At 44.9% G+C, this 24,940-nt stretch overlaps 1 protein-coding gene across 2 annotated transcripts in view; it reads right to left on the reverse strand.

The window, feature by feature from the left end:
• The window catches only part of LOC115196310 (fibroblast growth factor 14), a 57,530-nt gene that overhangs the window by 22,892 nt on the left and 9,698 nt on the right, over window positions 1-24,940 (reverse strand). The window contains exon 1 of one of the 2 annotated variants that reach the window (XM_029757005.1): window positions 17,969-18,120. The exons of the other annotated variant lie outside the window; for it this stretch is intronic. Within the exon in view, the coding sequence (XP_029612865.1) occupies window positions 17,969-18,038 (70 nt within the window). The 5' untranslated portion in view covers window positions 18,039-18,120. Of the gene's footprint in view, window positions 1-17,968; window positions 18,121-24,940 lie in introns of those variants that run through there. 2 annotated transcript variants of the gene reach the window in all.

Genomic DNA, 24,940 nt, shown 5'->3' on the forward strand with positions numbered 1-24,940 from the left:
TAAACGTAACCATTAGCACTAGACACCGACTGAAACTTTAGACAGTATACTGTATTACTCCAACGCAAACTGTTGCTAATACATTGTATACACGGGCCGGACACTGATTGATATATCGTGCTGTGTATTTCGCAAGAAGCAGACGCCGGGCCGGAGACAGACGTGTACCTGTATAGCCAACGTTCAGAATGTTTACACCTCATCTGATGTTAATCTTGATCAGATGAAAGATAGAGACCCAGCACATTGTCAAGTGGAGAACGTCCCCAAAATGTTTCATTAGCAATTGAATGTTCTTTAGTACAGGCCTAGAAATATCACGTGCACGTGTAAAGAGATCCCAGTCAGCGGCACGCCTGTCTGCATTTAGTCACGTCCAAAAACACGGGACCGTATGGAGAAGTGTTTTCACCCCTATACCCCCCAACACAATCATTGAGACACAATCCATAAAAGACGGCATTAAAACTTAAATCAAAATGGCAAAATAGTCAGTGTTATGGCATCTATAATACAATTAAACGAATCGATGGGCTGTAAAATCGAGGGAAAGTTGATACTTTTGGTCAGTTGAATTCATTAACATGGGGAGCGCAGATTTTCTGACCGGCGCAAACCACGTCTGATTTCAGCACCATGGGCAGCGACCGTGGCCTACAGTTCCACCAATCGCATGCTGTCTGCGGCTGCGCTGTGAGAAAACATGACCCTTGAGTTGAGGAGTTGCCTATAAATAATCCACGTGAAAATATCTCAAGACTAACTGGTATTTTCCTCATCATGTTAACCAAACTGCAAGCTAGCCTATTTTTAACCAGGTCATAAACAATTTAAACGTAGATAGCAGTGAGTCATCGTCTTCCCGGGTAGAAGAGAGTCTTTCTTCACCTGCTGCCTGGAAAAGGGAGACGTCTGGAAAGAGCCCCATTGAAGCAGAGATGCGTGATCTCAATGGGGCTCCATCCTGGCTTAATTCAAGTTTTAATTAACTAAATATTGTAAACCCAAACGTGAGGTTATCCACCGTGGTAGGTTGTTTCAATGTGCTTTCCGAGGATCGTTGTTACATTTCAGTAAAGGAATTGGAACTCTACAGAGCCATCTACAGTTGGTCTCTCTCTCCCAGTAATTAAATCATCTGGTCAAAACCATTCATTCAAGACAAACAGTTTGGCACATTTTCAATCACGTTTAGCTTAGTGGGGCACTTTCTTGAATCTGTATCGGCTTTGGTGGTAGAATTAAAGTTTAAAAAATGCATGAACCAGCGTCGATTCACAGGAGAGATACAGTAGCCAGCCAGAGTGCTCTGAACTGTACACCCGCCTCGTTTCCAGTTGAATAAATGAAAGGCCTACCGAGCTCAGGTCAGTGGCTGCCTCTGCGGGTAGATTCGGTGGGTTTCCTGCGGTCACGTTGTGTTTTCGAACACAGACTCACTGAAGAATGAGAATTCGATGTGATTCTCCGTGACAGTTACAAGCCATTGACATTAATATTACACCAAAACAGAATTTACTTTTCAAAATTGAGAAGGCATAGCCTTTTCAAATCTGATGACGTTCAAAAAGGCTAAATGCCCACAGGAGAGCTCCAGCCTCAGCCTACAGCAAAGGATTAGGTTGCCGAAATATAAAGTAAAGCTGGGATTTGACCGCTTGAGGGCGCCAGAGTGTTCAGAAAAAGAAGGCGCTTGTAATAAGCAGTCCAGGAGTTGACTCTTGCCGCTGTGCATCTAATCATCCTCTGCTGCAACACAGTAAGGTGCAGGTTGCATGCAATCTATCTCATTGAATCCTCTCCAGTTACTCTGTAGGCCTATAGAGTTATGGTACCACAGCCTACTTACCAGCAGGTCTTTTCACACTACAGTACTTACTGTTCATATGGTCAGACCTGGTGTATTGCATCCCATAACGTGGTGTAATAGGAATGAATACCAACCAGCACACTGTCTGTCCCAAATGCTCTATCGCCACACACACACACACACACACACACACACACACACACACACACACACACACACACACACACACACACACACACACACACACACACACACTCATACAAGGCTGCATGCACACACATTGCACAGTGGGGAATGGAAATAAAACATCTTGTTGTCTTTGTGCTGATGTTTTTATTCAGGTCAACTGCTGTTGAGGATCATTAATAAATCAGAGCTTCCTGACTACATTTACATAAAAATTCATCCTTTCTCCTCATCTCAATATTTAAAAAATCCTTCAAAAGGAAACGTTCACCCTCTTCACCCCCTTCCTCCCAAAACTCCCTTCCCTGTCTATGTAGTGAATAGGAGTGGAACGAACGGTTTAAAAACACTCTCTCTCTTCCTCTCTCTATCCTTCTCTCCTCTCATGTCTCTCTCTCTCTCTCTCTCTCTCTCTCTCTCTCTATGCCAAAGGGCCTCATTACTACATATGCAGATGAGTGTGTGAAAAAGAACGAGAGAGAAAGAGAAAGAGAGGGAGAGAGAGAGTGAAAGAGAGAGAGAGAAAGAGAGAGATGATGGAGAGAAGCTGCTGTGTTATATGCCTAGGGGAGTTGGCTATCTACCACATTTAAATCAATACATTAGCTGATCATTCTGTCTGTAGGACTGTTTATGTGTGTATGCTATATCTTTCTTTGTCCTGCATCGTTTCCTTTTATATCCTTCCGAATGAGGTTATCGGAAAAAAGGGCAGAGAAGGATAAAGATAAAGGGATATTTTGTTTTCTGCAGACAGGATAGCTCCCTCCATAGGTAACACAGGAGCACAGCACTCTTCCCCTCTCTCTCTCTCCATCCTCCTCTCTTTATTCTTTCTCTTTACAGAACCATAGTCTAAGCTGATATATGATGGCACGAATGGAAACTTAATCATAATGAATGAATGACACCCTAGGAGTTATTAATACTGTAGGTGTGTTCATCAGAGAATGAGAATTAGACCGTTATACAAAACTAGTATACAACAGAAAAGGCCATTATATTTGTTAGCGTAACAAGACATTTAGGAAAATGAAAAGCACAATCAATCACTCTGCTAATGAAGGGATCCCCTTGGGTGTGAGTCATGGGTGGACCGGGGGAGAGAGGGAGGAAGAGAGGCAGATAGAGGGAGAGAAAGAGAGAGGGGGGTTTGCAAATGATTCAAGACTCAGAAAGAGAAGGAAGAGAGGGATGGCGAGAAGGAAGTCAGTGAGAGATAGCCGCATGGAAGGAGGGAGAGAAGGAGAGAGAGATAAAAGGAAGACAGAGAGAGAGAGACGAATAGAGAGAGAGATGGAGGAAGAGGGAGAGAGAGAAAGAAGTAAACACGTCACAGCTTCTACAGGTTTCCCTGTGGGGGTGTGGAGGGACAACCATCTCTCTCTTTTGCATACTGATGTGCTGAGTCACAGCACACACACACACACACACACATCTCAGTTGATGAAGCCGGGACAGTCCTCCTGCAGTGCCACCCCTCTGTTGCCTAGGTAACGTCTTGTGAATAACTATGAGGAACCTCTGGGCAGTAGACAATGGGAATAGTGGAATGTTCTATATGGGAGGAGTCAGGGGTAATGGTCAGGCTACAGACAAAAGTGTCAATATTAGCCCACAACAAGTATAGGTGATTACGGGATGCCAAACTGACCTTAGATCAGTATTCCAGCTGAATACACAGAGAAACAGAGGATGCAAAGGGAAAGGAAACTACCATGGACCCAACAATAACCAGACACACATGTTTGATGCTTTAACCAGACAAAAATAAAAATGCATCATTTTTATTAAACATTTATCTGGTGGAGTGGATGCTTCATTTTCACCAACCTCACATCTCTTGTAACCTTGCAATGACGCAGAATAACTAGCTAACAAGATGTTGAAAACGCCAAACAGATTAACAGAGACACTTCTGATGACTGAATATGCACCAAGTAACCCCAAAAAGCTTTTTTTTCTACACCAGTGCAAAAGCAGTGAAGAGGTTGAAAAAGGTTTTGAACAGCATAAACACAGGACATGTTAAATAATGGAGACTTGAACGCTACTCTAACTCACAGGCATTCAGGTTACTTTGCAGCATCCCTCCGCCCAACTACTTGTGTTTACTAGCTTGCTCTCACACACAAACACACATACATACGCATGCACACGCACACTCATACAGGGCTATGTCTGTACCTGTACCACGAGGCTATGTCTGTATCTGTACCACAAGGCTATGTCTGTACCTGTACCACGAGGCTATGTCTGTACCTGTACCACGAGGCTATGTCTGTACCTGCACCACAAGGCTATGTCTGTACCTGTACCACAAGGCTATATCTGTACCTGCACCACAAGGCTATGTCTGTACCAGTACCACAAGGCTATGTCTGTACCTGTACCACAAGGCTATGTCTGTACTTGCACCACAAGGCTATGTCTGTACCTGTACCACAAGGCTATGTCTGTACCTGTACCACAAGGCTATGTCTGTAGCTGTACCACAAGGCTATGTCTGTACCTGTACCACAAGGCTATGTCTGTACCTGCACCACAAGGCTATGTCTGTACCTGCACCACAAGGCTATGTCTGTAGCTGTACCACAAGGCTATGTCTGTACCTGCACCACAAGGCTATGTCTGTACCTGTACCACAAGGCTATGTCTGTACCTGTTCCACAAGGCTATGTCTGTACCTGTACCACAGGGCTATGTCTGTACCTGCACCACAAGGCTATGTCTGTACCTGTACCACAAGGCTATGTCTGTACCTGTACCACAAGGCTATGTCTGTACCTGTGACACCACCAAGTGGTCACATATCTCTAGTGCCCCCCAACCTCAGGTCACTTACTGATCTGAGGCCAAACCACACGACCAACAGCATTAGACACTTTATAGAACACAAAGCCTTCACTATCTCATCCTAGAATATCCAAGGCCTGAGGTCATCTGCCTTTGGCCTAAAGAGCAGGAACCTTGAATTTATCAAATAAATCAGAAATACAGACATTGTCATCCTACAAGAAACATGGTATAGAGGAGACGGACCCACTGGTTGCCCTCTAGGTTACAGAGAGCTGGTAGTCCCATCCACCAAACTACCAGGTGTGAAACAGGAAGGGTATGCTAATTTGGTATAGAGCAGACCTAACTCACTCCATTAAATTCATCAAAACAGGAACATTTTACATTTGGCTAGAAATTCAAAAGGAAATGATCTAACAGAGAAAAATGTCCTCCTGTGTGCTACCTATATCCTCCCCACTAGAATCTGCATACTTTAATGAAGACAGATTCTCCATCCTGGAGGGGGAAATCAATCATTTCCAGGCCCAGGGACATGTACTAGTCTGTGGCGACCTAAATGCCATAACCTTCCGTGGCCTCCAACTGCTCTTAAACGCTAGTAAAACGAAAGGCATGTTCTTCAACCAATCGCTGCCTGCACCCGCCCGCCTGACTAGCATCACTACTCTGGACGGTTCTGACTTAGAATATGTGGAAACTATAAATACCTAGGTGTCTGGCTAGACTGTAAACTCTCCTTCCAGACTCATATTAAGCATCTCCAATCCAAAATGAAATCTAGTATCGGCTTCCTACGCAACAAAGCCTCATTCACTCACGCTGCCAAACATACCCTCGTAAAACTGACTATCCTACCGATCCTCGACTTCGGCGATGTCATTTACAAAATAGCATCCGACATTCTACTCAGCAAACTGGATGCTGTCTATCACAGTGCCATCCGTTTTGTCACCAAAGTGTCACGTCCTGACCAGCAGAGGGCGTATTGCTTAGTCTAGGTCAGGATGTGGCAGGTGGTTTGTGCTTGTTTAATGTTGGTGATTGGGACTTCCAATTGAAGGCAGGTGTGTATAGTTGCCTTTGATTGGAAGTCCTATATAGGTGTGTGTGTTTGTCTTTGGGGTTGTGGGGAATTGTTCTTGCACTGCGTTTGCATAGCCTGTGAGACTGTCCATGTTGTGAGTATCATTTATTGTTTTGTTTTCCGGTGGATGCTTTGCCTCTTACCATTAAAAGAAAATGAGTATCCACAATCCCGCTGCGCCTTGGTCCTTCTCTATCCAGTATGACATTTTCAGCAACGAGTACGACATATTTTGTGACACAAAGCCCCATATACCACCCACCACTGCGACCTGTATGCCCTCGTCGGCTGGCCCTCGCTATGTATTCGTCGCGAGACCCACTGGCTCCAGTTCATCTATAAGTATTTGCTAGGTAAAGCTCCGCCTTATCTCAGCTCACTGGTCACCATAGCAACACCCACCCATAGCACGCGCTCCAGCAGGTATATCTCACTGGTCACCCCCAAAGCCAACACCCACTTTGGCCGCCTTTCTTCCAGTTCTCTGCTGCCAATGACTGGAACGAATTGCAAAAATCACTGAAGTTGGAGATTTATATCTCCCTCACTAACTTTAAGCATCAGCTATCTGAGCAGCTTACCGATCGCTGCAGCTGTACATAGCCCATCTGTAAATAGCCCCCCCAACTACCTACCTCATCCCCATATTGTTTTTATTAACTTTTTTGCTATTTTGCACACCAGTATTTCTACTTGCACATCATCATCTGCACATCTGTCACTTCTGTGTTAATTTGCTAAATTGTAATTACTTCGCTTCTATGGCCTATTTATTGCCTTACCTCCTTACTCCATCTGCACACACTGTATATAGATTCTTCTACTGTGTTATTGACTGTACGTTTGTTTATATTTAACTCTGTGTTTTTTTGTCGCACTGCTTTGTGTCGTGTCTTTGGCTATGCCGGATTAAGTGATATGACATGCTAACCTATAAAATTCTTTCTCTGTAATTAATATTACTTGATTAAACTAATCATGTAAATGTAATTAACTAGAAAGTCGGGGCACCACGGAAGAACGTTTATAGAGCCGTTATCTTCCGAATAAACTCTTAAAATACTTAGTAATATTTTACATCGATAGCAGTCAATATTAACCCTTATCTTATTTTCAGTCTCATAATGAAAGTTGTAAATTCTTGGCTATCTTCACGAACCCTGGCTAACAAGTTGAATCAGCAATACAAAATTGGGTTTAATTATTTATTTACTAAATACCTAAACTAATCACACAGAATTACAAATACACCGAATACAAATGATGTCATACATGATGGCTGGTTACACAAAGGAAAGGGGGTTGGGCTTGAATGAAAGAGCGGGAAGACTTAGGAATAAAGAAACAGCAGCTATGCTATCGTAAATACAGAATATTATGCATTCTAAATTACCGCCCATTTGGAAAAGGAAAATGCAATAAATATTTACTCTGAGCTCCGCTTCGGTAGATTGTTCGTAGATGCTTGCCGGGTTGGCCAACAGATCTTCCTGTACTTGGAAGAATGTCTCTGGTGGTAAATTGGATACGTGGTGGTATCTTCGTCCGTCTGTTAGACTGGATCCGTCGTCCGTCCTTTCCTAGCCCACGTCTACAGCGGCCGCTGCTAACTCAACGGCTAGGAAGTATCACTTCTGTAGTGAATAAGCTCAAAGTTCATACCATTCGTCACCAAAGCTCACGCCGAGGTTGGCTTAGTTCTGTACTTGACATGTGTGTCCTTCTAACGTAGAGGCTGCAGACCTCACGTACTGGAACAACGTGGTTATCTTTTCGTCAAAGGCTTATATAGTGGAGAGGGGGAAGGAGGTGTTTCATCGTTTATAACCCCTGTCTCTTCACAGGGTTGGGCCACTGATCAAGCAGGGCACTTTCCTTATGAAAACCCAATTCTCTCATTTGGAAGCTAAAATTACATTTAATCTCCTAACAAACAATTTCAATATCAAACATTTCAATTGCATAACAATTCCATGTGACTCTGATAACTAGAGGGTGTATACTTTCCCAGGTACAGTTTATGTCGTCCTGTCATCAGTCATAATGTCTCAGATGACAACCGAACTGACATCCATACTCATTACGTTCCAAAGCATATTTCCAACTGGTTTTATTACCAAAATATGGTTCCTTTCCCCATTTGTGTGATGTTCCCAGACTCTCTATATTTAACAGGACAGCAGTCCTTCAGGACAGCAGTCCTTCAGTAGGGTCAGAGAGGGGAAGGGAGAAAGGTATTTATGGGGGGGGTCATAAACCTTACCCACAGGCCAACGTCATGACATTTGCTTTATCTTGGCCAGGTCGCAGTTGTAAATGAGAACTTGTTCTCAACTGGCCTACCTGGTTAAATAAAGGTGAAATAAAAAATATGAATAAAGACGGACAAGAACCTGACACCCTCAGCACACAGGGGGACAATCACCTGCCTGGAGGTGACAGCATTCCCTCCCCCATATGCCCCCCTAGGCACAACTATGACAACATAACCAACAAAAAAACGGGTCACAACTCCTGCAGCTCTGTTGCACACAGGGGATGTACATAGTCAATGGTAGGCTTCGAGGGGACTCCTATGGTAGGTACACCTATAGCTCATCTCTTGGCAGTAGTACTGTAGACTACTTTATCACTGACCTCAACCCAGACTCTCCGAGCATTTACAGTCAGCCCACTGACACTCCTTTCAGACCACAGAAAAATCACAGTCTGCTTGAACAGAGCAATACTCAATCATGAGGCATCAAAGCCAAAGGAACTGAGTAATATTAAGAAATGCTATAGATAGAAGGAATGTAGTGTGGAAACCTAATAGTGAAGGTGTAACTTTGGCAGTAGAAAATGTTAACAGTATATTTGACCTCAGCTTCCCTATCTAATCTAAACATTTCTAACAGAAAACTGAAGAAAATGAACAATAATGACAAATGGTTTGATGAAGAATGCAAAAACCTAAGAAAGAAATTGAGAGACCTGTCCAACCAAAAACATAGAGACCCAGAAAACCTGAGTCTACGCCTTCACTATGGTGAATCACTAAACAATACAGAAATATACTACGGAAAAAGAAGGAACAGCACTTCAGAAATCAGCTCAATGTAATTGAAGAATCCATAGACTCTAACCACTTCTGGGAAAATTGGAAAACACTAAACAAACAACACAAAGAATTATCTATCCAAAATGGAGATGTATGGGTAAAATACTTCTTCAATCTTTTTGGCTCTATAACAAAGAACAATCAGCAAAAACATATACATGATCAAATACGAATCTTAGAATCAACTATTAAAGACTACCAGAACCCACTGGATTCTCCAATTACCTTGAATGAACTACAGGACAAAATAAAAACCCTCCAACCCTAAAAGTCCTGTGGTGTATACTAAAACTCTTTAACATCATCCTCAGCTCTGGCATCTTCCCCAATATTTGGAACCAAGGACTCATCACTCCAATCCACAAAAGTGGAGGCAAATTTGACCCCAATAACTACAGTGGGATATGCGTCAACAGCAACCTTGGGAAAATCCTCTGCATTATCATTAACAGCAGACTTGTACATTTCCTCAGTGAAAACTGTACTGAGCAAATGTCAAATTGGCTTTTTTCCAAGTTATTGTATGACAGACCACGTATTCACTCTGCACACCCTAATTGACAACAAACAAACCAAAACAAAGGCAAAGTATTCTCATGCTTTGTTGATTTAAAAAAAGCCTTCGACTCAATTTGGCATGAGGGTCTGCTATACAAATTGATGGAAGTGGTGTTGGGGGAAAAACATACAACATTATAAAATCCATGTATACAAACAACAAGTGTGAGGTTAAAATAGGCAAAAAACACACACATTTCTTCCCACAGGGCCGTGGGGTGAGACAGGGATGCAGCTTAAGCCCCACCCTCTTCAACATATATATCAACAAATTGGTGAGGACACTAGAAAAGTCTATAGCACCCGGCCTCACCCTACTAGAATCTGAAGTCAAATGTCTACTTTTTGCTGATAATCTGGTGCTTCTGTCACCAACCAAGGAGGGCCTACAGCAGCATCTAGATCTTCTGCACAGATTCTGCCAGACCTGGGCCCTGACAGTAAATCTCAGTGACAAAAATAATGGTGTTCCAAAAAAGGTCCAGTTGAAAGGACCACAAATATAAATTCCATCAAGACACCATTGCCCTAGAGCACACAAAAAACGACACATACCTCGGCCTAAACATCAGCGCCAGAGGTAACTTCTACAAAGTTGTGAACGATAAATTCTACAACCACCTATGTAAAAGGAAGCGATTCCCAAACCTTCCATAACAAAGCCATCACCTACAGAGAAATTAACCTGGAGAAGAGTCCCCTAAGCAAGCTGGACCTGGGGCTCTGTTCACAATCACAAACAGACGCCACAGAGCCCCAGGACAGCAACACAATTAGACCCAACCAAATCATGAGAAAACAAAAAGATAATTACTTGACACATTGGAAAGAATTAACAAAAAAACAGAGCAAACTAGAATGCTATTTGGCCCTAAACAGAGAGTACAGAGTGGGAGAATACCTGACCACCGTGACTGAACCAAACTTAAGGAAAGCTTTGACTATGTACAGACTCAGTGAGCATAGCCTTGCTATTGAGAAAGGCCGCCGTAGGCAGACCTGGCTCTCAAGAGAAGACAGGCTATGTGCACACTGCCCACAAAATGAGATGGAAACTGAGCTGCACTTCCTAACCTCCTGCCAAATGTATGACCATATTAGAGATACATATTTCCCCTATGATTACACAGATCCACAAAGAATTTGAAAACAAACCCGATTTAGGGCCTCCCGGGTGGCGCAGTGGGCCACCAGAGATTCTGGGTTCGAGCCCAGGCTCTGTCGCAGCCGGCCGTGACCGGGAGGTCCATGGGGCGATGCACAATTGGCCCGGCGTCGTCGGGGTTAGGGAGGGTTTGGCCAGCAGGGATATCCTTGTCTCATCACGCACTAGCGACTCCTGTGGCGGGCCGGGCGCAGTGCATGCTGACCAGGTCACCAGGTGTACGGTGTTTCCTCCGACACATTGGTGCGGCTGGCTTCCGGGTTGGATGTGAAATGTGTCAAGAAGCAGTGCGGCTAGGTTGGGTTGTGTTTCGGAGTACGCATGGCTCTCGACCTTCACCTCTCCCGAGTCTGTACGGTGAGACAAGACCGTAACTACTACCAATTGGATACCATGAAAATTGGGGAGAAAAAAGGGGTAAAACAAAAAAGAAAAGAAAAAGAAAACAAACCCGATTTTGATAAACTCCCATATCCACTGGGTGAAATACCACAGTGTGCATCACAGCAGCAAGATTTGTGACCTGTTGCCACAAGAAAAGGGCAACCAGTGAAGAGAAAACACCATTGTAAATACAACCCATATTTATGTTAATTTATTTCCCCTTTTGTACTTTAACCATTTGCACATTGTTACAACACTGTATATATTCAAAATATGACATTTGTAATGTATTTATTCTTTTGGAACTTCTGTGAGTGTAATGTTCATTTTTATTGTTTATTTCACTTTTGTATAATATCTACTTCACTTGCTATGGCAATGTTAACATATGTTTCCCATGCCAATAAAGTCCCTTAAATTGAATTGAATTGAATTGAGAGAGAGAGAGAGAGTTTAAAACTTAAACTATTACTGATTTAACAGCCTGGAGCGAAGCCTCTTCCTCTCCCTCTTCTTCCTCATCCTCTCCCTCCTCTTCCCGTTACTCTGCCTCCTCTTCCTCTCCCTCCTCTTCCTCTTCCTCTCCGTCCTGTTCCTCTCAGCCAGGGAACTAGGCTGAGTACTGTTGCTATAAAAAGACCATCTGAAGCACTGAATGTCCAAACCAGTGCTACCCCTCCCTCCCTCCCTCCATCCCTCCAAGACATGGTGAGTGACACCTCTATGTGTCAACGAAACCAATCAACACCAGACTCCTTCTAGTCTCTTCCTCCAACCCTCTCTCCTTCTTTCTCAGGGATGAACAACATCTCCATGCTCCATGCTCCTCATAGACAGCGTGCCTCCACAACACGCATAGTTGAAATAAACATAAGGCTGTAGATATGAATACTGTATTTCACTGTTCCATCATTAAACTTTGCTCTCATACAGTGCACACACACACACACACACACACACACACACACACACACACACACACACACACACACACACACACACACACACACACACACACACACACACAAACATTCACCATCCAGTCAGTAACCTCTCTGTAACATGGGGGGCTGTCATTCACCATCCAGTCAGTAACCTCTCTGTAACATGGTGGGCTGTCATTCACCATCCAGTCAGTAACCTATCTGTAACATGGGGGGCTGTCATTTACCATCCAGTCAGTAACCTCTCTGTAACATGGGGGGCTGTCATTCACCATCCAGTCAGTAACCTCTCTGTAACATGGGGGGCTGTCATTTACCATCCAGTCAGTAACCTCTCTGTAACATGGGGGGCTGTCATTCACCATCCAGTCAGTAACCTCTCTGTAACATGGGGGGCTGTCATTTACCATCCAGTCAGTAACCTCTCTGTAACATGGGGGGCTGTCACTCACCATCCAGTCAGTAATCTCTCTGTAACATGGGGGGCTGTCATTCACCATCCAGTCAGTAACCTCTCTGTAACATGGGGGGCTGTCATTCACCATCCAGTCAGTAACCTCTCTGTAACATGGTGGGCTGTCATTCACCATCCAGTCAGTAACCTCTCTGTAACATGATGGGCTGTCATTCACCATCCAGTCAGTAACCTCTCTGTAACATGATGGGCTGTCATTCCCCATCCAGTCAGTAACATCTCTGTAACATGGGGGGGCTGTCATTCATCATCCAGTCAGTAACCTCTCTGTAACATGGTGGGCTGTCATTCACCATCCAGTCAGTAACCTCTCTGTAACATGGGGGGCTGTCATTTACCATCCAGTCAGTAACCTCTCTGTAACATGGGGGGCTGTCATTCATCATCCAGTCAGTAAACTCTCTGTAACATGGGGGGCTGTCACTCACCATCCAGTCAGTAACCTCTCTGTAACATGGGGGGGCTGTCATTCACCATCCAGTCAGTAACCTCTCTGTAACATGGGGGGGCTGTCATTCACCATCCAGTCAGTAACCTCTCTGTAACATGGGGGGCTGTCATTCACCATCCAGTCAGTAACCTCTCTGTAACATGGGGGGCTGTCATTCACCATCCAGTCAGTAACCTCTCTGTAACATGGGGGGCTGTCATTTACCATCCAGTCAGTAACCTCTCTGTAACATGGGGGGCTGTCATTCACCATCCAGTCAGTAACCTCTCTGTAACATGGGGGGCTGTCATTCACCATCCAGTCAGTAACCTCTCTGTAACATGGGGGGCTGTCATTCACCATCCAGTCAGTAAGCTTTCTGTAACATGGGGGGCTGTCATTCACCATCCAGTCAGTAACCTCTCTGTAACATGGGGGGTTGTCATTCACCATCCAGTCAGTAACCTCTCTGTAACATGGGGGGTTGTTATTCACCATCCAGTCAGTAACCTCTCTGTAACATGGGGGGCTGTCATTCACCATCCAGTCAGTAACCTATTTGTAACATGGTGGGCTTTCATTCACCATCCAGTCAGTAACCTCTCTGTAACATGGTGGGCTTTCATTCACCATCCAGTCAGTAACCTCTCTGTAACATGGGGGGGCTGTCATTCACCATCCAGTCAGTAACCTCTCTGTAACATGGGGGGCTGTCATTCACCATCCAGTCAGTAACCTCTCTGTAACATGGGGGACTGTCATTCACCATCCAGTCAGTAACCTCTCTGTAACATGGGGGACTGTCATTCACCATCCAGTCAGTAATCTCTCTGTAACATGGGGGGGCTGTCATTCACCATCCAGTCAGTAACCTCTCTGTAACATGGGGGGGCTGTCATTCACCATCCAGTCAGTAAGCTCTCTGTAACATGGGGGGGCTGTCATTCACCATCCAGTCAGTAATCTCTCTGTAACATGGGGGGCTGTCATTCACCATCCAGTCAGTAACCTCTCTGTAACATGGGGGGTTGTTATTCACCATCCAGTCAGTAACCTCTCTGTAACATGGGGGGCTGTCATTCACCATCCAGTCAGTAACCTCTCTGTAACATGATGGGCTGTCATTCACCATCCAGTCAGTAACCTCTCTGTTACATGGGGGGCTGTCATTCACCATCCAGTCAGTAACCTCTCTGTAACATGGGGGGCTGTCATTCACCATCCAGTCAGTAACCTCTCTGTAACATGATGGGCTGTCATTCACCATCCAGTCAGTAACCTCTCTGTAACATGGTGGGCTGTCATTCACCATCCAGTCAGTAACCTCTCTGTAACATGATGGGCTGTCATTCCCCATCCAGTCAGTAACGTCTCTGTAACATGGGGGGGCTGTCATTCACCATCCAGTCAGTCACTGATTATGTCTATGGTCCATTCATGTTTCATTGATAACATCTGCCAACCAATCAAGTTACAGTGATGGCACCTGTGGTCCAATGACAATTCAGTGATGATGTGGTAAGCCTTGCAAATAAATGGGCCTAAATAAAACCTAATCTCCTTTCTTCCCCTCTCTCCTCCACCTCTCAATCTCTCCTTCCATGTCTATTTCCTCTCCTCTCTCTCCTCTACCTCTCAACCTCTCCTTCCATGTCTATATCCTCTCCTTCTCTCTCTCCTCCACCTCTCAACCTCTCCTTCCATGTCTATTTCCTCTCCTCTCTCTCCTCAACCTCTCCTTCCATGTCTATTTCCTCTCCTCTCTCTCCTCCACCTCTCAACCTCTCCTTCCATGTCTATTTCCTCTCCTCCTCTCTCTCCTCCACCTCTCAACCTCTCCTTCCATGTCTATTTCCTCTCCTCCTCTCTCTCCTCCACCTCTCAACCTCTCCTTCCATGTCTATTTCCTCTCCTCCTCTCTCTCCTCCACCTCTCAACCTCTCCTTCCATGTCTATTTCCTCTCCTCCTCTCTCTCCTCCACCTCTCAACCTCTCCTTCCATGTCTATTTCCTCTCCTCTCTCTCCTCCACCTCTCAACCTCTCCTTCCATGTCTATTTCCTCTCCTCTCTCGCTCCTCCACCTCTCAACCTCTCCTTCCATGTCTAATTCCTCTCCTCCTCTCTCTCCTCCACCTCTCAACCTCTCCTTCCATGTCTATTTCCTCTCCTCCTCTCTCTCCTCCACCTCTCAACCTCTCCTTCCATGTCTATTTCCTCTCCTCTCTCTCCTCCACCTCTCAACCTCTCCTTCCATGTCTATATCCTCTCCTCCTCTCTCTCCTCCACCTCTCAACCTCTCCTTCCATGTCTATTTCCTCTCCTTCTCTCTCTCCTCCACCTCTCAACCTCTCCTTCCATGTCTATTTCCTCTCCTCCTCTCTCTCCTCCACCTCTCAACCTCTCCTTCCATGTCTATTTCCTCTCCTCTCTCTCCTCCACCTCTCAACCTCTCCTTCCATGTCTATTTCCTCTCGTCCTCTTTCTCCCCTTCACATCTCCCTTTCTCTCCTCCTGTCTTTGTCTGTCTGTCTGGAGGTGAGTTAGAGGTCCTGTTGAGAGGCGATGGGGGTTTAGCTCCTAAAGGCCCACACTCTGCTGCTTCAGGGAATTAAGTTCTCCTGAGTGATGGCTTTGGGGACCCGTGTGTGTGTCTGTGTGTGTGTGTCTCTGTGCGTGTGTGGCTCAGATTCTCCTGAGTTCTGTATTTGGGGTCTAGAGAGGCCATTGGGGAGATACAAAACACAGCAAAAGGTGTATGCATGTGTAAACCTGCATGTGTGTTCACCTCAACCTTAGAATAGTTTGAGGATAGTATGACCTAATGTCACCTCTCATCACATCCCTACTCCTGTGTCCATATTGTTAGTGTCACGTCACTTCATACACAACCTGTTATGATCCATGTCACCTTTCCTTCCATCTACCAGGCTGAACTTAGTAATGACACCAGTAATGATAGAACCCCATAAACAAGAGGAAGGAGGATGGACTATAATGGACTTCATTTGGTTCACCTGGTACTCAGAAGGATCTAGCTTGGAACACGCCATCCACCTTCTCTAGTTTCACCTCATACCTCTTTTCACAGAGAGATTATAAACCCATTAACTCAATCCCATCTCGTTACTCTGCACTACAAAAGGTGCAGCTACACTAATATTTAGACCTAATGCTGCATCCCCGTAATCCAATAATCTGATGTTATGCCGACATTTAAGGATGAGCAGGACTAGAGACGGTATGAAAGAGACCTGGCGCTGTATGTACCAAGTGTCTCAGAGTCGGAGGGTTGATTTAGGATCAGTTTTGCCTTGTAGATCACAATGAATTAGATTAAATATACAGAGGGGACCTGACCTGAGATCAGCACTCCTACTCTGAGATGCTTGAAACATATGAATCCTGAGGTGTTCAGGGCTGACAGGTATACAGCTGTAAATATCCTGCATTTATTATTAGTATACAGGTCAGTCAACACTAGAGAGGTTTCCATGGCAGGGACAATACCAGGTGCTCATATCCCATTTAACCGTATCCCAGCTATAAGCTTTCTCACTTCCTTTCGTCCTCACACACACACACACACACTCACACACACTCACACACACACACACACACACACTCACACACACACACACACACACACACACACACACACACACACACACACACACACACACACACACACACACACACACACACACACACACACACACACACAGAAACACAGGTTTGTTTCAATCAAGTGTAGAATATGGAAACATTAATGTGCAATATCACAGGAGGAGGAGGAAGAGGAGGAGGAGGAAGAAGAGGATGAGGATGAGGAGAAGGATGAGGAGGAAGAGGAGGAGGAGGAGGATGAGGATGATGAGGAGGAAGAGGAGGAGGAGGAGGAACAGGAGGAGGAGAAGGAAGAAGTGGAAGAGGATGAGGAGAAGGATGAGGTTGAGGAGGAGGATGAGGAGGAAGAGGATGAGGAGGAGGAACAGGAGGAGGAGGAAGAGAAGGAGGTGGGGGAACAGGAGGAGCAGGAAGAGGAAGAGAAGGAGGAAGAAGAGGAAGAATAAATGGATAAGAAGAAGGAGGAGGAGGGCGAGGAGGAGGAGGAACAGGAGGAGGAGGAAGAGGAATAGAAGGAGGAGGAGGAGGACAGGAGGAGCAATCACAGATAGAATCTGACATGATGACTTCACAATAGGGACAGACCGAATCTGCATGGACAGAATTTACTGTAACATGATGACATCACAACAGGGCCAGTGGGAATTTGACATGATGACTTCACAATAGGGACAGACCGAATCTGGCATGGACAGAATTTACTGTAACATGATGACATCACAACAGGGCCAGTGGGAATTTGACATGATGACTTCACAATAGGGACAGACCGAATCTGCATGGACAGAATTTACTGTAACATGATGACATCACAACAGGGCCAGTGGGAATTTGACATGATGACTTCACAATAGGGACAGACCGAATCTGCATGGACAGAATTTACTGTAACATGATGACTTCACAATAGGGCCAGTGGGAATTTGACATGAGGACATCACAATAGGGCCAGACAAAATCTACAATGATAGCATTTGTTATAATGAAATCACTGTAGGGCCACACTGAATAAGGCATGAGGACATCACAATAGGGCGACAGGATATTTTATAACTTTATAAAAAAACAAATACCAAAGATGACTAGCTACAGGTTTACAGATTGAACAAGCAGACAATTCAGGCATCAACTGCTTGTTGATTTGATTCTCAATTTCCCCCAGTGCAATAGTGTTATGAAACATCCAATAGGCTTCATCTGTGACCCAACAGGGACCCAATGACTTACCAGAGTGTCCTGACCAGACAACCACGGTAACATCCCGTGACCCGCCTTTTCTCTATTTCCTTTTCGCTCTGTCTCTCTCCCTTTCCCTCTCTCCCTCTCTCCCTCTCCTTCTCTCTCACTCCCTCACTCCTTTTCCCTCTCCCTCTCTCTTTTTCAAACTATCTAACCCATTCCTTACCTGGTGTGAGTTTCCCCAATGCAGTACGTATCCTCCTCTCTGTTATCCGCAGCACTGTCTCTAAATCCATGAGCGACACAAACACCCTCCATGGACCCCCGGTTATATCTCTCCACTCCCCCTTCCCTATATCACACCCAGGGCTAGGAATATCTCTGTTGTGTCATACAGTCATCAGGACCTCATAAGAAACACTGAGAGAGAGAGAGAGAGAGAGAGAGAGAGAGAGAGTACGAGAATGGCCACCAGGAATGTTGTTGACTGGGGTCCTTATAAGTCTGTCTACTGGCTCCACTTCTGATGCCGTTGAAGTATGCTTAGCAGAGATATCTGCACTGGTATCTGTCCTCACTTCCACACTCACTATGACAACATATAGACCTGAAGGGAAACCTCTAAACCCTTATCACGACGCACACACACACATAAAAGGTGGAAATAAAGGCGTTGCAGCGGGGAGTTATAGGTAAAGTAGTCCAGGGATCTACATTCTGTGGAAATGTAGGCCATTCAGTAGTGGGTTTGTTATTGTCACAGAAGGGGGGCTGAGTTCGTGTTGCAGTGAGGAGCAAGCGAGGACATGGGGGAATCATAAGCAGCTTTCAGATACTGGATAATGTATTAGAGAACAAACTAAACATGAAAACAGAAGTAGAGAAAACATAGATGTACATCAGTGTAGAGTGGCTGTTTAAGCTATGTGTCTGCAGACAACAGTGTTTGTAGGTTTAAGTAAGAAGAGATCAGGAGAAAGGTTGTCTTTAGTGTAGAGTTAGTAATTCGGACTCATGATGATAAGCTAATGAAAGCACACAAACATGGTATGCACACACACACACACCAGGTCACTCGTGATACAAGTCAGTATTCGACCGGCCACATGGGACAACAGTGAGCGCTGTTACTTAAAATTCTGAGATAATGCCTAAACTTGACCTTAAACACTTCAAAATGTAACGTTTGGAAGAACGTTGAAATTTGACGTTTGAGAAACATGGATGACGTCCAATTCTGAAGTGAGATTGTGAGAGCTAGTTGCACACACACACACACACACACACACACACACACACACACACACACACACACACACACACACACACACACACACACACACACAGTCTTGTACAGCTAACCTTGTGGGGACACACAATTCAGTCCCATTCAAAATCCTATTTTCCCTAACCCCTAACTCTATCCCTAAACCTAACCTTTACCCTAACTCCTAACCCTAAAACTAACCCTAACGTATTTCTAACACTTATTCTAACCTTAACCCTAAACCCCCTAGACATAGCATTTAACCTTGTGGGGACTAACAAAATGTCCTCAGTTGGTCAAATTTTTGTTTGTTTACTATTCTTGTGGGCACTTCTGGTCCCCACAAGAATAGTTAAACACACACACAGACACACACACAGACACACACAGACACACACACAGACACACAGACACACACACAGACACATACACAGACACACACACACACACACACACACACACACACACACACACACACACACACACACAGTCTTGTACAGCTAACCTTGTGGGGACACACAATTCAGTCCCATTCAAAATCCTATTTTCCCTAACCCCTAACCCTAACCCTAAACCTAACCTTTACCCTAACCCTAACTCCTAAGCCTAAAACTAACCCTAACCCTAACGTATTTCTAACACTTATTCTAACCTTAACCCTAAACCCCCTAGAAATAGCATTTGATCTCGTGGGGACTAACAAAATGTCCTCAGTTGGTCAAATTTCTGTTTGTTTACTATTCTTGTGGGCACTTCTGGTCCCCACAAGAATAGTTAAACACACACACAGACACACACAGACACACACACACAGACACACACACACAGACACACACACACACAGACACACACACACACAGACACACACACACACACACACACACACACACACACACACACACACACACACACACACAGACACACACACAGACACACACACAGACACACACACAGACACACACACAGATGCACATGGGGGCGCTGCACCACAACATCTAATTTACAACCTAACGTTTGTTTCTGTAGCTTTTATTTTAAGTAAGCAAACACCCGTTGTATTCGGTGCACGTTTTTATTTATTTTTTATTTTACCTTTATTTAACCAGGTAGGCAAGTTGAGAACAAGTTCTCATTTACAACTGCGACCTGGCCAAGATAAAGCAAAGCAGTTCGACACATACAACAACACAGAGTTACACATGGAGTAGAACAAACATACAGTCAATAATCCAGTAGAAAAATAAGTCTATATACAATGTGAGCAAATGAGGTGAGATAAGGGAGGTAAAGGCAATGAATAGGCCATGGTGGCGAAGTAAATACAATATAGCAATTAAAACACTGGAATCTAGATTTGACAGTAGATGAGTGTGCAAAGTAGAAATACGTGACAAATAAACTTTGATTTGATTTGAAATAGAGAAATGTATATTTCTGAACCCTCTTGGACATAAGCAGCAGTGAGATAAGAGAAGACCCTCATTGATTTAACAATTATTTAAACAAATTTACATTATGCTCTGTCAGAATTATATAGTACACGTCCTCAGCTGTGATGTCATCAATTGGGATCTGTTAAAATGACCAAACAAGTCCTTTGTGATGTCATAATGAGACTAATTTAGAATGGTCAACAAAGTCCTTTGTGATGTCATAATGAGAAACCATCAGAATGGTCAACAAAGTCCTTTGTGATGTCATAATGAGAAACCATCAGAATGGTCAACAAAGTCCTTTGTGATGTCATAATGAGAAACCATCAGAATGGTCAACTAAACCCTGTGATGTCATTACGTAATAAGAATCAATCACAATGGCAAGTAAAGGAACCTGTATGCCATCTAAACTCCTCTTAGACATACAGAATGGAGAGGCAGCAGGGCAAACCGCAGCACGTTGTGTATTGGGCACACGCCTTTAACACCAGCCAGTAGACAAAGAGGAAGTGTGGTGGGTGGTAAAAATATATATGCCTCAGGCCCGGGCCACAGAGTCACAGAAGAGAGAGAGAGAGAGAGAGTGAAACAGAGAGACATGAAACGAGAGAAAGAGAGAAGAGAATAGAGAAGAGAGCTACCACTTACCACTATTGATTTGATATTGCACATACACAAACATACACATACACTTAAATACACACACAGATACGTACACACACACACTGACATGTCAACCTCAGCAGTAAGAAATCCACAGAACTTGTACTAATAGTGCAGTTCAGAGAGAACAGAGAAACGGACAATTCAGCAAATCTCCATTTTCTCTTCTTTTCCCAGTCTGGGGTGGGCAGCTCAATGTATCATTGTATATAAAGGTGTTTTCCAGTCTGGGGCTGTCCAGCTCAATGTATCATTGTATATAATTGTGTGATCAGGCAGACACTAAAATCACAATGCACTGGTGTGTCAGAACAGTCACCAACATCAGATGTTACCTCTCTCCTGTTGTCAGGTCACCAGCACATCAGCTGTTACCTCTTACCTGTTGTCAGGTCACCAGCACATCAGCTGTTACCTCTCTCCTGTTGTCAGGTCACCAGCACATCAGCTGTTACCTCTCTCCTGTTGTCAGGTCACCAGCACATCAGCTGTTACCTCTGTCCTGTTGTCAGGTCACCAGCACATCAGCTGTTACCTCTGTCCTGTTGTCAGGTCACCTGCACATCAGCTGTTACCTCTGTCCTGTTGTCAGGTCACCAGCACATCAGCTGTTACCTCTCTCCTGTTGTCAGGTCACCAGCACATCAGCTGTTACCTCTGTCCTGTTGTCAGATCACCAGCACATCAGCTGTTACCTCTCTCCTGTTGTCAGGTCACCTGCACATCAGCTGTTACCTCTGTCCTGTTGTCAGGTCACCAGCACATCAGCTGTTACCTCTCTCCTGTTGTCAGGTCACCTGCACATCAGCTGTTACCTCTGTCCTGTTGTCAGGTCACCAGCACATCAGCTGTTACCTCTGTCCTGTTGTCAGGTCACCAGCACATCAGCTGTTACCTCTGTCCTGTTGTCAGGTCACCAGCACATCAGCTGTTACCTCTGTCCTGTTGTCAGGTCCCCAGCACATCAGCTGTTACCTCTCTCCTGTTGTCAGGTCACCTGCACATCAGCTGTTACCACTGTCCTGTTGTCAGGTCACCAGTACATCAGCTGTTACCTCTCTCCTGTTGTCAGGTCACCAGCACATCAGCTGTTACCTCTGTCCTGTTGTCAGGTCACCAGCACATCAGCTGTTACCTCTGTCCTGTTGTCAGGTCACCAGCACATCAGCTGTTACCTCTCTCCTGTCGTCAGGTCACCAGCACATCAGCTGTTACCTCTGTCCTGTTGTCAGGTCACCAGCACATCAGCTGTTACCTCTGTCCTGTTGTCAGGTCACCAGCACATCAGCTGTTACCTCTGTCCTGTTGTCAGGTCACCAGCACATCAGCTGTTACCTCTTACCTGTTGTCAGGTCACCAGCACACCAGCTGTTACCTCTTACCTGTCGTCAGGTCACCAGCACATCAGCTGTTACCTCTCTCCTGTCGTCAGGTCACCAGCTCATCAGCTGTTACCTCTCTCCTGTTGTCAGGTCACCAGCACATCAGCTGTTACCTCTCTCCTGTTGTCAGGTCACCAGCACATCAGCTGTTACCTCTCTCCTGTCGTCAGGTCACCAGCACATCAGCTGTTACTTCTGTCCTGTTGTCAGGTCACCAGCACATCAGCTGTTACCTCTGTCCTGTTGTCAGGTCACCAGCACATCAGCTGTTACCTCTGTCCTGTTGTCAGGTCACCAGCACATCAGCTGTTACCTCTTACCTGTTGTCAGGTCACCAGCACACCAGCTGTTACCTCTTACCTGTCGTCAGGTCACCAGCACATCAGCTGTTACCTCTGTCCTGTTGTCAGGTCACCAGCACATCAGCTGTTACCTCTGTCCTGTTGTCAGGTCACCAGCACATCAGCTGTTACCTCTGTCCTGTTGTCAGGTCACCAGCACATCAGCTGTTACCTCTTACCTGTTGTCAGGTCACCAGCACATCAGCTGTTACCTCTCTCCTGTTGTCAGGTCACCAGCACATCAGCTGTTACCTCTCTCCTGTTGTTAGATCAGTGAATATGAAAAGGAGGACATAATCCTAAACTGTTTCCTTTGAACAGAAAATAGCCTATCACATGTCCCCTGAGAGTCCTGCAATGATATAAGCTTTATTATAAACTGGGTGGTTTGAACCCTGAATGCTGATTGGCTGAAAGCTATGCTATATCAGACTGTATATCATGGTATAACAAACATTTTTTTGAACTTTTCTAATTACATTAGGAACCAGTTTATAATACCAATAAGGTAGTGCATTGCGTCATGGCTAAGAACAGCCCTTAGCCATGGTATATTGGTCATATACCACAACCCCTTGTGTGTTATTGCTTAATTACAAAGCTGTATAGCGAGAGGTGCTACCTGTTAGCATTTCCAATAGGAATTGCACTGACAGTCTGAGGGATGCTAATGCTAGCACCATTACACTAGCTGGGCATTTACGCAAGCCAAAGCCGGATGCCTGCTCCACATAGAGTTCACCCCTCTGGCAATCTGTAGGACCTTACACTGGCTGTCTATATTGAGCTCTTGTGCTAATATAGAATGCTGGTTTCTCAATCAAAATACAAAACTAAGACTCAAATGTCCTTCTAGTACTGGGATCTTCAAATACCCAGCCCACACACACCATTTTCTCATTCTGTGTTATGAGGTAGAAATTGATGTGCTAATTTAATGTTGCGTATCACTGAACCTTGACCTTTCTCTCTGGCCTCAACTGATCATGGATCCAGCAGCGGTCAATACAACATTCAACCCCTGAGGATGTATGTGTGTGTGGGTGTGTCTTTACGTGAGTGTGTGCGTGCGTGTGTGTGTGTGTGTGTGTGTGTGTGTGTGTGTGTGTGTGTGTGTGTGTGTGTGTGTGTGTGTGTGTGTGTGTGTGTGTGTGTGTGTGTGTGTGTGTGTGTGTGCGTGCGGAAGAAAGGAAGTGAGAAAGCTTATAGCTGGGACACGGTTAAATGGGATATGAGGCATTAAATAACCACCTTTTTCCCTTTAAACAATGAATGACGGTCAGTGATGCTGAGTGGCTTATATTGAAACGACAGAGCGAGCGAGCGAGAGAGAGAGAGAGAGAGAGAGAGAGAGAGAGAGAGAGAGAGAGAGAGTGAGAGAGAAAGAGAGTGAGAGATTGTGAGTGAGTGTCAGTGAGAGAGAGAGTTCCCCTGTAGAATGAGCTGTTATGGGAGCTCTTGATGAAAGTAGTCCTGTAGCAGAGATGAGTCGTACCTTTGGGAATAGAGCTGTTGTCTGACTCACACACTTTCTGCTTCAATCAATCTAAACCTTGTTCAAGGAATTATAACATTGTATCTGCACAGCGATAAGCATGTTTTAAGTACTTTATATAGTACATATATTTACATTGCCAAAGCAAGTCAAATAGATCATTAATAAAAGTGAAATAAACAATAAAAATGAACTGGTTGTTAAAGCTCTCTCTCAACATTCCTGCTGGCCATTCTTGTACTTTATCTCTCTCTCTCTCTCTCTCTCCCTCTCTTTCTCTCTCTCTCTCGGGATTTAAACTGCACACACACACACACCTGCAGAGGTGGGGGAAATAACCTGTAGCAGGGGCTTCCCAGGAGAAGGGCTGGCTACCCCTGGTATAAGGTACTTCATTTGGAGCTGTCCATTCAACACTCCCAGTTTTCTAATGGCCCTGGTCAGCACCATGGTCAGCACCATGGACAGCGGCTGCCAAGAGATACTTCACACACAGAGACAAACAAAACAACAAGTACAAGCTATTGAGGCCGGGTGTATATAACAAACAAGTGCTAGGCCCTCTACCAAGCAGCCAGCCAGCCAGGCAGCTATAACCCAGAGCAGGCTGTGAA

Source organism: Salmo trutta, chromosome 6, assembly GCF_901001165.1.
Source record: "Salmo trutta chromosome 6, fSalTru1.1, whole genome shotgun sequence".
NCBI lineage: Eukaryota > Metazoa > Chordata > Actinopteri > Salmoniformes > Salmonidae > Salmo > Salmo trutta.